The sequence below is a fragment of the Amia ocellicauda genome, chromosome 1 (genome assembly GCF_036373705.1).
Source record: "Amia ocellicauda isolate fAmiCal2 chromosome 1, fAmiCal2.hap1, whole genome shotgun sequence".
NCBI lineage: Eukaryota > Metazoa > Chordata > Actinopteri > Amiiformes > Amiidae > Amia > Amia ocellicauda.
The window spans coordinates 12,800,534-12,819,847 of record NC_089850.1 but is presented as its reverse complement, the minus strand read 5'-3'; the positions used below and the strand labels follow the sequence as shown (position 1 = coordinate 12,819,847).

At 39.6% G+C, this 19,314-nt stretch overlaps 1 protein-coding gene across 2 annotated transcripts in view; it reads left to right on the top strand.

Annotated features, from left to right (window-relative positions):
* The first annotated feature begins 5,032 nt into the window (after positions 1 to 5,032).
* The window catches only part of LOC136767744 (bifunctional protein GlmU), a 39,405-nt gene continuing 25,123 nt past the window's right edge, over positions 5,033 to 19,314 (top strand). For both annotated transcript variants that reach the window (XR_010821891.1, XM_066721753.1), the window contains exon 1: positions 5,033 to 5,136. Coding sequence is in view for 1 of the 2 variants with exons in the window: in XM_066721753.1 (XP_066577850.1) it covers positions 5,134 to 5,136 (3 nt within the window). In the remaining variant the exon portion in view is untranslated. The remainder of the gene's footprint in view (positions 5,137 to 19,314) is intronic.

The following is a 19,314-nucleotide window of genomic DNA, read 5'->3' as shown; positions in this document are numbered from 1 at the left end:
GCACTTCTTCCAACTCCCTGCTGTACCATTGCAGATGAAGGGCAATTAGATTGCTTCTTTCTTCTGTGGCTTCTCTGTTTCCATTCAATTTGTTTTTTAAAAAGAAGCTTTTATGGAGTGATAAAGAAAACAAATTTTATGGAAGCAAGTCCTCCTGTGGTTAAAGTGAGCTAAAGGTTAGTCTGCTTTAATAGCAGTTCAGCTTCCCGTAGGTTTTAATTGATTATTTAAGTAATTAGCAAGCATACAAATGAACAGTGTACAAATGCAGAACATTAATTTCCCCTGAAGAATCCAGAAAGGTGATAATGTACTTGCAGGACATTGTTGAAAATATGTATAAATTAATCGTTTAAATTGATTAACTGGAACTAATGCTGAGATTTTTCTCTCTCTCGGGAACTGGTATTTCCTTTAAATGCTAATGTGACTCATATAAAGATTTCCCTGGGATTTTTTGTTTTCAGCACATTTCATTGTACATTGAAAAGACCAGAGTTCAACACTGCAGTGACTGACTCTCTATCTTATGAACAGCTTGTGTGAGGTCATAAATACACCTGTTAGTAGAATACAATCAGATATTTAATTTTCTGAGTGGCTTTGGTTAAATTGTTTCTGCTGTTAATTGTGTTTACCTGATTGTTGGGCCAGATTGTGGTTGCCAGTGGAACAAGATTGGCTTTTTAAAGTTAATAACTGTTAACTTTATAGTTTCTGTGGATGAAAAAACAACTACACTTGTTCAAGACATTGTGAGATATGGAATTCTATTACACACGGTTAGGGAAGACCTTTACCATCTCAAAGTAGAAACCCACCATCTGGCTCCTTCATTCATAACAACTTCATAACAAACACTAAGCAGCGCAGCCGTTGAATTATGCTCTCCATAATGCATTCAACCTTATGTAATGGTAAAGGGGATGGAGTGCCAAACACTGTTTAAACAGACTGATTTTACTCTGTCGGGTTTACAAAGCACATAGAGTCCTTTTAAAATGTGTAACTAACATCTGCTGCACTTTTCTCACGGTGTCTGTCAATTGATGTTATATATATTTGCCACGTTAAAGAGGTACTTTGAAGTGAATGGATCTTGATATTTGTGTCACCTAATATATCACTTCCATTAGGTTTGTTTTTCTAGTCTGCTTATTTTCCATTTCATAGGAAAAAACATGAATTACTGTAAGTGATTTGCAGGCTTTCCAGGAATTTTGTAGTATCCATATGCTTTTTTTAAAACAAAAAATGAATCGGCTGATTTTTTGTAGACCTTGTGTCAGGCAGGTTGCCAATCTTTTCAGATTCCTTTAGGCTCCCTTAGATTTCTTTCAATTATTGCATGTGTTAATATTCTGAGACGGGTAAAATGAAGAAAACAAGGTCTGAGAATAGCTTATTTAGTAATAACCGAACTTACAATAACAGAGAGAGGTTGGCAACTCTTATGACTGTATACAAAAATAGTCTAGTTAAATATTGTTAGATATTGTCTGATGTCAGATGAGAGCTTGCAAGCCACTTTGGAAAGGTAGTAGCTGAGGGTGACCAGAAGGTGGTGCTCTTTCTCTGCCCTATCAAATACAGGCCGCTGCAATGGCGATAGAAGACACAGGCCTTTGTGAGGAAACGTTGTCTGTGAAGAAATGTTAATCAAGCAAAAGGTGTTCACACTTACCACGGTAAACATTGTATTGCGCTGATTTGGAGACAGTTGAGCTGTTTAACCTGGTGTCGTATAGAAAATCTCTGCACTGAACAAAGTAGAATTTTGCTACTACTAAAAAGGCTCAAAAGCTGCTTTGCACTGTTTTCTTTTTCTTTTTAAATTGTGCTTTAGCAGGAGTCAGGTTAACATTTTACATTAAGTGGACACTGGGCAGTTGTCTTATTATTAGGCTACTTAAAACCATGACTTTCACATTATTTATTTCATTGTGTATGTTTGATAGCAGGTCTCATCACAAGTAATTTAAAACTCACAAACAACTGTCTGTGGGAAAAAAGGTAGATCATAATATGAGATCAATAAATAAGTACAAAAATATATACTAACTTTCTAAGACAAGAAATGTATGTAGCAAACAGTGCTATATGTGCAGTCCTGGCAAAAAAAATAAAAAAATACAAAACATATATGTTTGTAGGAAAACCTAGATGATGATGTTATTATTATGATTTTTTAAATCTCATGTTGCAAGGAGGCTTTGGAATGGTTCAATATTTTAATCAACCACTTTGGTTTCCTTTATACCACCATCTACTATAAGCTCATCTGCTGCAAAGTTTGTATACAAAGAAAGCAGTAAATCGCATTGGAACATTGTCTCCAAGGGTCAAAGGTCAACATTTGAGCATCAGGTGGAGTGTAGGGCTTTATCTCCAGGAGTACAATAAATTTCTCATAGAGGTCAGCAACGACAAGAAGTACTATCTCCTCTAAAGGACAACGTGCTTTTAGAGAGACAATTTTCCTATTTCAAGGTTTACAATTTATGCACTGAATAGATGCTCGTGAATGGCCCGGCGATGTATGAAAAGGGTAATAGAATTGAATGAAATCACTGATCAATTTGGTCTCAGCCTAGCCATCTTAAGGATGTGCGTTTCATTTACATGAAGTGGACACTGCTTGTAGCCTAAAAAAAAAGGTCTGCATATGTGTTTGGGAAAGTCCAGATTACGCTATTATCCTGATGTAGAAGAAGATGAACAAAAAAAAAAAAATGCATGTGGAGGAGAGGCTATTTTCTGCAATTTGTCCCTTATTTGTCCAATTACCCATTGTCACTGTACTCTTTGGAAGCTCGTTGCTTCTGCTTCCAGAGGCTGTAGGCCAAGAACACACATCTTAATATCAAGACGTAACAATCCTTTTCCATAAGAATCTCCTTTTACCTGTCAGTGACAAAGGACTACACAAGACAACAACTGGACGTTTGCTTTAGTGTCTCAGGTTCCCGTATTAACCGAGAATTGTACAGAAGCTGCAATTACAATTTTTTTGCTAAATTAATGACTAAAAACAGTGAATATTTAAATGCTGTTTAAATGCAACATACCTGGCCCTTTAAATAAATACATACATACATACATACATACATTCATACATACATACATACATACATACATACATACATAAATAAATAAAACCAGTGATAGAGATTTGTATCGCATTACTGTTTTGGTTTTGTCTGAAGTGTAGCTTGTGTTACAGTCATATACTCTATCACTACCATGAGCTGGGTTGTGTTTTAAATATGTTTACACTAGTGTCTGTGCAATCATTACAATGTAGGCTAATTATCTTTGTAGGACAAACCATGCAACAGAAACTCAAAACACATGGATAGATGAAGCCTACTGACATATATACAACATTTCTGTGGATGTAACATGTATTACATGTATACAAAAACAGTGTTCATTAATTTGGTAAGATTTGATCTTTTATTCAACAACTAGTTTATAGATCAATAACTGTAACCCCAATACTGCTCCTACATGAGTAATTAGCACGTTTATAAGCAACTGATGAATATAAAGAGAGAATCTTGTTAATTAAAGAATAGTTTGTAAAAATATTCTTAAATGGGAAAATTCTGCACAAAACCACTACCTCCTATTGCTTTGAATGTGTTTTACCACTAGGCGGCAGCATAGACCAACAAATGCGAGATATTTGACACCAGCTCGGCGACATTCTATCCAAGCTTTGAAAAGCACTTGTCTCCTCTAAATTGTTCTTATAAAGAGCTTGGGTATACTTGACTTTTCTCCTTGTATGGTTATGTCTTTCCTTTTTGTACATATAAGTGCCATTAAAATCCAATGTAACTAATTAGACTCTACTAAGGCACAGAGAATAATAGAAGCACATTTATTAAATGTAATATATTTTGAATAGAAACACTCAGTGACATTTTTAATCTATTTTTTTAACAATCAGTTTATTATTTGAGAATATTTAAATGGAGTAGGTTAACAGCATGAAGCAAAATAAGGGCTACAACTCATATATAAAGACTGGCATAAGAATAAAAACACAATGTGATAGAATTAAACGTTATTGCATTTCACAAAATAGAAAGCTATATCAGATATGAGCCAATCAATTATTACAATTATTATTATTATTATTATTATTATTATTATTATTATTATACAATTATTCTTGGGAAATGGGCTGTTTTTTAGTCTATATGGAGCACATATTTGTTATCTTGTTCTTTTGCCCAATAAGCATTTTGATAGGTCAGTTTAATTACTTGAAATTCATATAAAGCCGGAATATAAACAACGTAAATTGTTGTATTGTAGATATAATGTGTTAGTTGGTCTAATTATTGTGGGTATTGGGGGCTATTTTTGGGAAGAGCCAGATATTCGGAGACAATCGAAAATATCAGTGAAATCCTACATGAAGATGTCCTTCAGGCTATTCTGAAATTACTTTCCTGGACTTCATCCTCCCTACATTACCCCCGACTGCACACACTGTGCCAGGTTGTTCGGTGTGAACTGCATGTGGAAGCTAATGCAGAGAAAAACATGAGCCTTTACAATTGCCCAAATCTATATTTTCATGCAAACACAACACCATGACATTCTGAGCTCATTTGCTCATCAGAAAGGCTTTAGATCAGCCATGATGATGATGATGATGATGATGATGATGATTATTATTATATTTTGCATAGTACTGCTGATATTTCTGTAAATAAATAATTGTAATTAGTATATAACCAATGATCAATGTGTTAAGAATAAATACATACCTACAAATTAAAGCCTATGTTTACATTAAGCATTAGCAATCACAGAACATAAACTAATTTCTTAGTTACATAAGTAGATAAATAATAAGGGTGATGACAATAATAATAATAATAATAATAATAATAATAATAATAATATGATGATGATGATTAATAATAATAATAATAATAATAATAATAATAATAATAATAATAATAATAATAATGCATTGCACGCATGCGCACACCCTGAAAGACATGTTGGGAAATGCAACGTCACCGGCTGTTGTGATCCCGACCTTTGCACTGGAAGTTGCACATAACTATTTACTTTGAGGAAAAAATAGCACGAATATACCGTTTGGAGAACATGGTAAGTACACGGAAAACATTTCAAATGAAATCATCCATAAATTATACTTTCAACAAACAGTTGCATGTACGGCGATGACGTTTTACTGCAAAATGTTGTCAGCAGTTTTTTTTTTTTCCGATTTTTGTCGTAATATAAATGAACAAAACAATATAAAACAAAAAGGCACATTTCTCTTTTCTTTCTGTTCATTTGTTCATTACGTTATGATTTACCACCAGATGTCGTCTCTGTCCTTTTTTCACAGAGCATGTTTAGCATAAATATTTGCGGAGTCAATATTGTAAACTTTTCATGTGCAATAAAATAATATATGAATAGAGTTTCGGGTCAGAAAAATGAAGTAAATTACGACCAACAGAATACGCACGTCTTCCTGCTTTTTGTGACACTAACGGCGTTTTTGTACGGGTATATGTTTTTATTTTGAGGAGTTTTCGGCATTAACATGGTTGTTGTGCTGCGCACTGTGACCGCCAGGTGTCGCCAGGGCGCGCATGTGCGGCTCCACCAGCTGCGCAGTGGAGAACAGCAGGACATCTGCAAGAGACGGACAGACAGAGAGACCTAAAGTGGATATGGTCGCACAGTTCACAGCACAGAAAATTACTTTTTTGTAAAACAAACAAACAAAAAATCATGAATAATTTGCATTAAAGATAACCCACAACCCTACATCACAATTATAATAGTAGTAGTAGTTGTAGCAGTATAAACAAACATTCACTTTATGTTTTTTATGTATGTATGCATCTATGTATTGTAGACAAATTACTTGCCAGATTCTTTGTTAAATTGGTACCACCCATTCTGTCAATATATATCAGCAAATAAATAAGTTTGTTTGTTATTACTTTTACTCACATATTTAGTGATTTCGTGGGTTTGAGTGATTAATCCCTGTCTGCCCCTATACTGAGAGAGTTTTCTAGTCTGTGCTATAAAGCATGCCCTCCTTCTCCAATGAGATATATATATATATATATATATATATATATATATATATATATATATATATATATATATATATACATACACCTGCCATAGTGATTAAGTGCTCCATACAAATAATACATTTAATTATTTATTAGATTTTTTTGATTAAAGCATTAAAGTTTCTTGTAAGGGTTTGACTGTTAAAGGAGGATACTTGGGAGCAATTAAAACATAAGCATAATGTAGGCCAAGTATAATGTGGAAACTCCAGCAAATACTTAATTAAAATGGCACCAACAGCATCTGTATCTCAATTGATAATCTGCAGTGAAATTAATAAGCAGGAGATAATTAAACCATCAATGTGGAGTAAAAACGTATTTTTTACTGTATGCATAGCAGGGGTCTCTATCTTAAATGCATGATATACACTGTACAGTAAATAGTTCTTTAGTGTTCCCTTCTTAATCTGATTCCAATTTAACTTGTCTACTGACACTGTACTGAAAGAGCAGATATTTAATTGAAATTCTTTCACTTTAATTATGTTCACTTAAATTGAAAATTACCTTTTGAATGAGAATCTTGCATCTTTTAACTAACCGCCAAATGGTTTCTACGTTTGTAAAGGCCCGGGAATAATTAATTAATTCAGATAATGTACATATTATCGTACATCAGTAGTGCAGAAATCTCAGACTTGAGCCCACATTATCAGTGCGTGGCCTTGTATTTTCAAAGATCAACACAAATGTAACGTCGATTCTTCTGATTTTGAAAGGGAAAGTGCTGGAAACACAATACTGTACTTAAATGTGTGCTTCCGTGGGTCATTAGCACATGAGTTTGAAGCCTCGCAGAAACTTTTCTTAAGTTGCCTCTCCATGTTTTCCATGAATACATTTCCAATCATACAGCTAATCACAGAAAGGTCACTGAAATACGGTTGTTCAATGCAAAAACATGCTTTAAGAATTTTCACAAAACAACACAGATTTGACCTTTTTCTTTATGAGGAGTTAAGTCTTCACTTCCACTGAAGATGAGGTAGAAAGCTTATTTGTACATGTTGATCAACAAAGGGAAATGATGTTTACAAATACAAATGCTTGTTGTCTCCATTTATGTTTTAATTGCCATTTTGTAAAAGAAAATGATATGGAAGTGGATTTCAAAAACGGACCCCAAGTAATAAAAACAAATCGGGGAAAATGTTTATGTGGAAGTGCAAACCCTTTTAAAACGTTATTCTTTTTTTCTTTTGGAGTGGGGGGTATTGGAGGAACCTCCACTGAGTTGCCCTTGAATCAGCATCTGAGAGAAAAAAAAAGGGTTGGGAAACCAGAGCGATGCCTTACAGACCCGTATTCAGCCCACTGGTGGGGGGGCGGCTAGGGGCTTACAGCAGCAGGGACTCCAGACTTATTCGGGCTTTATATGTGTGACCTCTTGTTCAGCCCTGGAGTGTGTGGGAGCTTCCAAGAAAATAAAAACTTGGTTAACAGACGAAAAGACCCTCTACAGTTTGCTGGCCTATTTGTCCCATTGCCCAAATCTTTGGTGGCAGAGCTGTTTCAGAAATAGGCAATCGATTACATTTCCTTGCACTAGTGGAATTATACCTTATTTACCAAGCAATTTACTTACAAATAATAACAATAACAACAATACAATTTCTTTTAAAGTACTTTTTCATGTAGAACAATTTGTTTAATGGAACAACAGCTCAGAAATGTTGAAAACAAATCACAAATAATCACTGTCGTTCAGATCAGAGAGAGCATTGTACCTGACTGGGCACAAACCTGTCCTTTTCAGAAGAGGTCACACAAACATTACACAGAACCAGCTTCCTTCCACCACGGACGCCACTTTCCCACATCTCCCACTTTAACCCCCCATTCCATCATACCATCATTTACTTTCTTAAACTGACAAAATAAAAGAAAGAAGCATCTCTTCACAACATCGATGGCCAAAGTGTTGTCTCACTATTATTAATTGTTTCCCGGGCCTCGGCTGGAATACAAGCTGCGCAGTGTCTTTCGGTATCTTGCTGACAGGAAATCAATGGCTGGGTTCCCATGGGTAACTAGTTAGTGAGACACTTGTGTGATGTAGGTAGTGGTCCCAGATCTTGATGTCTGCTAATTGTGTCCAGTAAAAATGCATGAGAGAGACAGGGCTTGGGAAATAGGGCCAAGGGCTGAGGAGGAATAAATCCATAAACCAACTCCGGTTTCTGCGGTTTCATAGATAGGCCCTCGCTAGAAAGACTGGACATTCACTCTCCTATCCATTCATGATGGAAACCGATAAATAAGTGATTGTGTGTGAGTGTGTCTGTGTTCTAAAGCTTTGATCTCTGTAGGTTCTGACCCTTTTTTTTTTGGAGAACATTTATATTTAGAGAAATCAATACAGCACAAGTCAAGTTTTTATATGTAAATTGAAGCACAAAAAAGGTTTTCTGACCGCTATGTGAGGCACTGCTGTCTGGAATTGTATACAGCTCTCATAGAAAACACACAAATACAGCTTTCTATGGTGTATATCATGTGGCATGTTGAAATGTTAATATAGATTTTTCTTACTTCAGTCATGATCTGAGGCTGAAGCCAGAGAAAAGGACCAAGACAAATGTATCCATTAGGCCATAGTTAACAATAATTAGAATTTATTCCAGTTTTTTAAAGTTTCTGGATCTTGAGTTTGCTTTGCTGCTGACTTACTGACCCTGATGGGTTTCTGTCTGAAGTTCTGTAACCCAGATTAGTTCCTGGCACCTGCTTTTCCTCAGATTGAGTAGTTCTGCTCTGTACAGTTGCCTGGAGGTGAGGCGTATGCAATAACATTGTCTGAGCCACATGTAGTCTTGGGGTAGCATGCCTTCTCACCTGACTATAACTATGTTGAGTCTCAAGGGAAGCTGGAATTCTGAAGTTTTAAATAATTAGAGTCAACAGCTTTCTTAAGATGATTGAATGCATTGAGATTCTATTCCAGTGTGACATGCTTTCTTTTTAACATGGCTGAAAAGTAGAAGAAAGCTCAGCAAAGTAGTGTATAAGACAGCAAGGTAAAATACAAACAAACCAAACAAATGACACAAGCAGAACTCGAATGCGATTGTGCGAAGAGATTATATTTTTCCCAGGCAGTGAGGTGTCCGCCTGATGCTGACAACACTCAAACTCAAGGTCTAATAGTGCATCTTTTGGAGATGGTAAGTGGAAAACATTGTCATCAGTATGTCAAAAGCTTCTTCTGTATTCTGCCTTTCAGATGTATAAGGGCAAGCTCAATGAGTCATCAAAAAGTGCCATAGATCTAATAAAGACGATATATTTTCTTAAGGATTTAAATAGTCATAACACTTTACTTGTCATTAAACCTGTGTTCCATTCACAGACATAAGACTGTGATGGTTATGCTTTATAGTGTTCACACACAAGTCTCTTCACCTTGTGGACACTAAACTGTGTGTCTGGGAAGGTTACTATTGGTGCCTTCCTGTAGTTTATGTTACTGAATAACAGTTCATTTTGAAGAAGACACACAATATGTCCTGTTGGGTACAGAAGCTTTGTGGAATGTGTTAGACAGACATATTTCCAAGATATTTGGTCCATATCTAGAACCAGTTAAAAAGATATCAAGAACTGCCATCTTTAAAACATTTCTGGACGTGGTACCTTGGACTAGTGTCTTCTTTTCTGCAGCAACAGGTATGAATTTAATACAAGAGCTAGAGAGAGAACACAAACAGTGTGGTAATGTCTTTAGTATTAAGTTCAAACGATGGCCAGTTAAAAGAGTCCAATCTAGAGAACCTGGGAGGGGTGGATAGCACTTCAAGTTACATACATAAATACATAAATACATAAATGTCTAATCCTGTTCAATTCAAGATAGTAATGTGATGGGAGTTTTGTTGAGATTTCAATATTTATCTTAAGCAGTACACAGTCTGTATTATCCTATATTATTGCAATTATCTAATTTAGCACTTTTATTTGATGTCAAACAGCTTGCTCTATTGGTGCAAGAAAAATATAATTCTCTTTTAGATGAGCTGATTGTGTAAGATGGGTAGAAATGGTCAAGACAGGTGTGGGTTGGAAATGGGCAGGACAGGGCAATCAGAGGTTAGGGAAAGATGTTGTGGGCGATCAGGCAGACAGGCAATCGGAAATATCAAAGTTGTGGTTGGGAAGTCAAACAACCCAGCAGGCAAAATACATTAGAAACAACATTTCAACGTTATATTTCAACGTTGAAATTTAATTGAAAATTGGTTGTATTTGCAAATGGAATCAATGTCGAATTGTCAACATTCCTTCAACATCAATTTAATCAGCAAATGCAAACAACCACAGAAAGAGAGAGAGAGAGAGATGACAGATAGAGTTAATCTGGGGGGAGAAGAAAAGAAAACAACTAAAATACACTTTCTTGGTGTTAACTATACAACAGTAGAGGAAAAAACACTGTACAGCTTCAGGATGAACCTAGAATGAAAACTTTTTGGCTGAAATTACTTACAGTACCCTGCACATTTTGTGTACAAAATAACACAAAATGTGTCATAGGACTATTAACACATTTGTTTGTGTAGAATTTCTACACATTACTTCTAAGAGTGTATATTAAACCACCTGAAAATCAGATTTAAAAAATGCTATCAATCTTTTATACACACCCACAGTTTTTCCAATATGTTTATACAGGTCTCCAGCTGAATTCAAGTTGAAGTAAAAAAAAAAAAAAAATGTTGCACGCTGACATTTTTCAAATTTCAAATATCAACGGTCACTGATCAAATATTTTAATTGTAGTTACCATTTTGATAATACATTTGATTAATGCACACATAATACAACATTGTTATCCTGCACTGAAATATTTTGCTAGTAAAATATTTGAGTTAAACTAGCCGTTAATGACTTATTTAAATGAACGAAACTCACAAATATGTTTCCTTTAGAGGATGTGCTTAAATTCTTAAATACCTTCAACAATTTCTACAGTATATAGCAGTTAAACATTTAAGCAGCAAAGACCCTTTCAATAGCCTACACAAATATATATATATACTCTTGAGAAAACCTTCCTCCATACAGACAGCTTCAGTTAAAATGGAGGTTCTTCCCAGGCTGTGTTCAAGTTTAGAGGCTTTCCTGCTTTCACCTAATTGGCTGATTACTTGATTACCCTTTCCGACTCTATCTGATTCGTCGGCTAAGCTGTTTGTAATAGAGTAGCATTATATACACTCACCTAAAGGATTATTAGGAACACCTGTTCAATTTCTCATTAATGCAATTATCTAACCAACCAATCACATGGCAGTTGCTTCAGTGCATTTAGGGGTGTGGTCCTGGTCAAGACAATCTCCTGAACTCCAAACTGAATGTCTGAATGGGAAAGAAAGGTGATTTAAGCAATTTTGAGCGTGGCATGGTTGTTGGTGCCAGACGGGCCGGTCTGAGTATTTCACAATCTGCTCAGTTACTGGGATTTTCACGCACAACCATTTCTAGGGTTTACAAAGAATGGTGTGAAAAGGGAAAAACATCCAGTATGCGGCAGTCCTGTGGGCGAAAATACCTTGTTGATGCTAGAGGTCAGAGGAGAATGGGCCGACTGATTCAAGCTGATAGAAGAGCAACTTTGACTGAAATAACCACTTGTTACAACCGAGGTATGCAGCAAAGCATTTGTGAAGCCACAACACGTACAACCTTGAGGCGGATGGGCTACAACAGCAGAAGACCCCACCGGGTACCACTCATCTCCACTACAAATAGGAAAAAGAGGCTACAATTTGCACAAGCTCACCAAAATTGGACAGTTGAAGACTGGAAAAATGTTGCCTGGTCTGATGAGTCTCGATTTGTGTTGAGACATTCAGATGGTAGAGTCAGAATTTGGTGTAAACAGAATGAGAACATGGATCCATCATGCCTTGTTACCACTGTGCAGGCTGGTGGTGGTGGTGTAATGGTGTGGGGGATGTTTTCTTGGCATACTTTAGGCCCCTTAGTGCCAATTGGGCATCGTTTAAATGCCACGGCCTACCTGAGCATTGTTTCTGACCATGTCCATCCCTTTATGACCACCATGTACCCATCCTCTGATGGCTACTTCCAGCAGGATAATGCACCATGTCACAAAGGTCCAATCATTTCAAATTGGTTTCTTGAACATGACAATGAGTTCACTGTACTAAACTGGCCCCCACAGTCACCAGATCTCAACCCAATAGAGCATCTTTGGGATGTGGTGGAACGGGAGCTTTGTGCCCTGGATGTGCATCCCACAAATCTCCATCAACTGCAAGATGCTATCCTATCAATATGGGCCAACATTTCTAAAGAATGCTTTCAGCACCTTGTTGAATCAATGCCATGTAGAATTAAGGCAGTTCTGAAGGCGAAAGGGGGTCAAACACAGTATTAGTATGGTGTTCCTAATAATCCTTTAGGTGAATGTATATCTTTGTTTTATTTATTAATGGGGATTTTTTTTTTTTACCATGTCACTCAAAATACACCCATGAAAAAAGTACCCACTGAGGAAATACATTTGTTTGAGAGGACATTGTGTTTGTTATCTGGGGGTCTGTTTGATTGTTTTGACTGTTACAACGTCTATTCAACCTGAAAGCAATGTATATTTCGAACTTGATCAATCGTTTCCAAATCCACGTTGAATAGTAGTTCTTGTTGATCCACGTCGCAACCAGATTTCAACCATGAAACAAAGTTGAAATTACGTTGAGTGCCTGCTGGGAAGAGGTTGAGGATTTAAGGCTATACTAAGGCACGGGGAGACTGCTCAGGATTGTAGATAAACTGACAGGACTTTGCGATGACTGAGTGTTAGTGAGGGGTTTATATATGGAGCAGAGAACCAGGTTGGGAGGTGCAGGGCGAATGAGAGCAGAGGGTGATCGCATGAGTGCACAGGGGTTTCAGGAATGTAGATTGAATGATTGAGCTGGCAGAGGTGACTGGTAAGGAAGGGTCATGGTGACATTTAGTGGGGAAAAGTGGAAGTGCTTGGACTGGGAGGAGAGTGGTGGTCTGTGGCCATGATATTACCTCCTGAACTGGACCGGACATGGCGGGGATTGCCACTGGGCCGAAGAGCAGGTGCAGAGGGATGAGCAGCATGAAAGTCAGAAATGAGCGGAGCAGGGAGCACACCATGTAAGCAGGACCATCATCCAGATCCAGAGACAAGACAGGCTAAGGAGAAGGCGAGGGATCTGACACCATAGGCTTTAACAGGGAGACGTGGAATGTGGGTGTGATCCGGTAGTGAGGGGGCAGCTGCAGGCGGTAGGTGACTGGATTTATCTGGTGCAGAATCTGGAACGGACCAATATATTGGGGACTGAGCTTTTTGGAGGGGAGCTTCATCTTGATGTCCCGGGTGGACAGCCAAACCTCCTGTCCCGGCAGATATTGAGGTGCTGGACAGAGTTGATGTTCTGCTGCGGACTTCTGGCGGTGGATCGCGTGTTGCAGCTGGGTGTGTGCCTCTTGCCAGACTGAAGCACTGCGGCGAAACCAGTCATCCAGCACCGGGACATCTGTGGATTCCTCATCCCAAGGAAAGAGGGCAGGCTGGTAACCAAGTGTACATAGGAAGGGAGTGAGGCCAGAGGAAGATCTGGTGAGGGAGTTCTGCGCGTACTCCGCCCAGGGTAGATAGCGACTCCAGTCCATCTGGGACGAGGTGCAATAAGTGCAGAAACCTCCCAATCTCCTGGTTCAGGCGACTGGGTGTGATAGCTGGACATGAGGCTGACATTCATGTTTATTGTCTTGAAAAAGGCAGACCAGACACAGGAGGTGAATTGGGGACCCCGGTTGGAGACGATGTCCTCAGGCAACCCGTAGATGTGGAAGACTGAACAGCATTTCCGCAGTCTTGAGCGCAGTGGGGAGTCCCCACAGAGGGATTAGCTAACAGCCCTTGGAGAACCAGTAGATGGCCACCAGGATGGCGGTGTAGCCCTGGGATTTGGGGAGATCCGTGACAAACTCCACGGCAATATGGGACCAGGGACAATGAGGGACAGGAAGCAGCACGAGCAGACTGACGGGGAGGTGTATGGAGGCTTTGCACTGTGTGCAGGTGGAGCAGGCGCCGACGAACCTGGTGATATTACACACTAAACCGGGCCACCAGAATTTTCCACGAACCAGGATGGATTGCACAGACTGTGGGGCAGGAGAAGAGTCGAATTGGCGAGAGAGGGAGTCCGCCTTGGTGTTCTTCGATCCCGGGCGGTAGGTGAGAGTGAACTGGAACCTGGTGAAGAAGAGTGCCCAGCGCGCATGGCTGGTGTTGACGTGCTTCCCTGACTGGATGTACTCCAGGTTCTGGCGGTTAGTCAGAACTAGGAAGGGATACGCAGCACCCTTCAGCCAGTGCCTCCACTCCTCGAAAGCCATCTTCACAGCGAGGAGCTCACGGTTGCCAACGTCGTAATTTCACTCCGCCGGTGACAGCTTGCGGTAGAAGAAAGCACAGGGGTGAAGCCTGGGTGGCTGTCCATGGCGCTGGGAGAGCACAGCCCCCACTCCAGACTCAGAGGCGTCCACCTCCATGATGAAAGGGAGAGAGGAGTCCGGGTGCCCGAGGATGGGGACTGTCGTGAACAGGGTCTTGAGGCGGGTGAATGCGGCAGTGGCGGTGTCAGTCCAGGTGAATGTCCGGGGGGATCCCTTTAATAGAGAGGTCAGTGGAGAGGCGACAGAACTGAAGTTGACCAGTGCGTTGCCAGTCCGTAACAGCGCTCACCTTCTCCAGGTACATGTGCACACCATGGGCATCGATGACATCTCGCACTTCTCTGCCTTTACATACAGTCCGTTGCGCAGCAGACACTGGAGCACCTGGCGCACCTGGGAGATAGGGCTGGGCGATATGACTTAGTTTGGGCGATACACAATATATATCTCGATATTACTTGTTTTTATCCAATCAAGCTACAAAACAAGAACAAAGACATTCAAACTACAAGTATTTCATTAATCATTAAATATGCAAAACTAACAAATATCACATGCAGGCTGTCATGGTAAATGTAATGCAACACATTACAGCACAAGTGTTGTGTGATTACAATTTTTACTATGATTTACTGTCACATAACAACAATAACACATTTAATAGTAATCACGCAACACATGCACTGTAAAATGGTATAGATTCAGGTAGATTTACCACATCCGGGTTTATAGCGGCGCATTTAACATCTGCTAGACAGACATTTCTCCTCTGACTGTCGCATTTCGATTCTACTTACCGGTACAGCACGTGTTAATACAAAATAGTTATAATAATAATAATAATAATAATAATAATAATAATAATAATAATAATAAAACTGTTGTACCACTTCACCATCTTAATAAAAAGAAAATGTAACTTTCTGCATGTGTTTGCATTGCTTTCCAATGAATTAAAATGCAAACAAACTTTATTATTCTTTAATTTTATACAAATTATATACATCTAAATTAGCGGGGGTGGGGGGTGCGATGGCATATTGTCGGGGGTGCTTGCAGATCGAGTTTAGCCCGGCGACGAGAGTGGGGCAGAACATGTGCGCTTGCGCATTAAAGTGTCTTTTATTTATTTTGGTTATTCTGTGTCAAGTTCACTCTCCTCCATGTTTGTTTGTGTTTCTGATGCACAGAGAAGGGGTATTGGCGAGATTGAATGGCATGATAGCCGTTGTGTGTAATGAACACCGTCTTCCATTCATCCTCCTCTCGAATCCAGATGAGGTTGTAGGTACTGCACAGGTTCAGTTTGGTGAAGTTGCGGGCTCCTCTCAGTTGCTTCAGTGCGGCGGGCACTAAGGGCAGCGGGTACTGGTACTTCACCGTCACTGCATTGAGCCCCCTGTAGTCAATGCAGGGCCGAAGACCCCCATCCTTCTTTGAGACGAAAAAGAAGCTGGTGGTGGCAGGTGACGTGGATGGTCGGATGATTCCCAGGTCCAGACCCTCCCTGATGTACTCCTCCATGGCCTGGGACTCTGGGAGAGAGAGAGGGTAAATGCGCCCTCTGGGAGGAGAGGTGCCTGATAAGAGGTCTATGGTACAGTCCCTGGGTCAGTGCGGTGGCAAACGGGAAGCCTGGGTTTTGCTGAACACCATCGCCAGGTCTGTGTATTCAGGGGGGATCTGTGTCAGAGCAGAAAGAAGGGGGCTCTCTATGTATGTCGCCCAGCAGGAGTGAGACAGGCACCGGGAGAAACAACTCTGCCCCCAGGATATTATGTCCCCATCAGTCCAGGAGATGACTGGGTTGTGGTGAGCAAGCCATGGCAGACTGAGGATGATGTCCGCTCCCGAAGAGTCAATCACAAGGAAGGGGAGCTGTTCTGAATGGAGCAGACCGATGGACATAGTGATGGGGCTTGTCTTTTGGGACACTGGACCACAACCAATGGGCCCGGATGCAGAGAGGAGGCACACATGGTGAGAGAGGGATGTGGTGCTTAATGACTGTCTCCCTGTTAATGAAATTCCCCACAAACCTGGAGTCCAGCAGCGCATAAACAAAGACACGTTTATCGCCGAGCTGGATCCGAGCCCAAACATGGCACTGAGCCGGAGTAACGAGTGTACACAGGGTGGTGCTCACAGGGTCGGCTGGAGGAGTGATGGAGGAGCCAGGACAAATTGAACACTTGACCTGGAAGTGCCCCGACTGACCGCAATACAGACAGAGGTGCTGCTGAACTCTCTGTTGTCTCTCATCAGGGGACAGGCGTGTTCTGCACAGCGGCATGGACTGCATCTCGCACACGGGGCTGGGTGAAGGGCTGAGGCTGGCAGGCGATGAGACACAGCAGGAGTGGACGGGGTTTTCCTCGTCTTCATCAGATTGTCCAGCCTGACCACCAGCTGGATGAGTTGCTCCAGGGTGAGCACCTTGTTTTGGCATACAAGCTCGGCTTGCAGGTCCTGGTCCAGTCCCCAGCGGAACATAGCGAGCAGAGCCCGATCTCCCCATCCCCTGCACTCTGCCAGGGTCCGGAACCTCAGGGCGTAATCCACGGCAGACGAGGAGCCCTTGCACAGCGTGAGGAGCTGTTCCCCATTGTCTCTCCCCTCCACTGGGTAATGGAAGACCTCCTGGCAGTGCTTCAGGAATGCGAATGAGAGCAGAGTGTGATCGTATGAGTGCACAGGGGTTTCAGGAATGTAGATTGAATGATTGAGCTGGCAGAAGTGACTGGTAAGGAAGGGTAATTGTGACATCTATTGGGGAAAAGTGGAAGTGCTTGGACTGGGAGGAGAGTGCTGTTCTGTGGCCATGACAGTATGATTGGTGTAATGTGCTCTATACCTTTAATAAATTGACAATCATGATACGACTTTTTCATTTGTGGGCCAGGAGTTGTTAAAAAAAACAACAACAACAGAAACTGATGAATAAGAGAATACTTCTTGACAAACTTTGAGAAATGTCAGCGTTTAACATTGTGGAGCAGCCCCGTCTCCTATCTACGACAACATGCATTCGGCACCCGATATTTCAGATTTTTGTCCCCCTGCTCTGCAAATCCTCTGCCAATCTCCTCTTAGGAATCTCTGCCAGTCCTCATGCATTATTTTGCTGTACCTCCTTTCTCCTTTTTGATGTGACAGAACAAACCGCGACCTATTAGGATTAGGGCTTTGAAAAGATCTTTGAAGCTGTGCAAGGTTTTCTTTAAACTGAGAACTGACAATGTAAGCTGTGTGGCTGCAGGCATTGAATGGTGTGATTGGGAGTCTTCAGCAAAGTCTTCTGTCAGTTTTTTTTTTTTTCCTTCAGTGCATGTTATATATAAAAATACATAAATGTGTATTTATTTAATGCTCTTTTTGTGCTGTCATAATGGATACTGGCAACAGATGAGTTGACTGAACGTCCTTGTGATATCTGAACTGTTCCTTATAAAACTGAGGACAATTGCTAGTTATTAAAGACGCAGTTTTGAAGGTAACTAAAGATGAAGGGAAATGAAATATGAAAGATGGGAGGAAATGTAAACGGAACTGAAAAGCAGTTAAAGTTATATATATATATATATATATATATATATATATATATATATATATATATATATATATATATATATATATATATATATAAAACATTACTGAACTCTGTTGAAAAGAGGGAATTCACCTCTATATATCCCTAAGCTCTGCTGGCAGAATAGATTTTTGTGCCATTGTTGCTGACATGACATCTAAGGTGAAATGCTTAACTCATTTCTGCTTATAAAGTATTTATTTTGATTTTGCAGTCTTGCATTTGTTTGAGTAATTTGTTAATTCTACAACTGTAGCACGAATGATCACAAGATATTAATTTCTTACTTATAAATGAGACACAGAAACTACCCTTTGACCCCAAAAAATACTCTGAAATATGTTTATTACCTGTTAGTTTTATCTTCATATTATTTTGGAGGTTTTAAGTAATGCTTTTAAAGCCTTTACAATAGTGCTGTTGGAATGTATATTAATGCAGACAATGCATTATTATTGTAAATAATAGTAATGCATATTCCTGACATTTGAACATATATATATATATCTGTATTATCATAGAATATATCATAATGAAAAATATATATGTGCATTCCATCTATTATAGACAGGTTCTAGTTGTCATCTGCAGAGAGATGTTGATTTCAGCAATAGATTCAACAGGATTGTATCTATTGAAATGGCAGAAACTCCCATTTAGATATATCCAAGCTCTTTCTTTACCCTTTGGTTTGGAAAGAAAAAGGTGTTTCCTTCCCGGAGAAAGAAATGTCAGACAATGAAATGTGCAAAAATTAAGTCATGGGACAGTGTGGAGTGTGCGTCCCGCTGAAAAGACAAGGTCTCAAAAAGCTGCGACGATAATGGAAATATTGATCTGCCATTCTATCTTATCTTAAACAGTATTTTCCCTGACTTCTCCCAAAGCTGCAAAAAATAAACTTTCACTCCCCACTGAAGTATATAATCTTCTACTGACTGGAGTGCCTGGAGTTTTCATGTCATTTTCTATGTTGTATTTTAAAATTACTCAACCAAATGCTGACTCCTACAAGAGCAGTCTCAAAGAAGAGATAAAAGAATTGATTTTGTGTACAGTGAAGAATAGGTGTCTGTATTAGATGTGAGTCTATTGGAGTAGCAGCTCTTTTAGAGAAGGATAGGT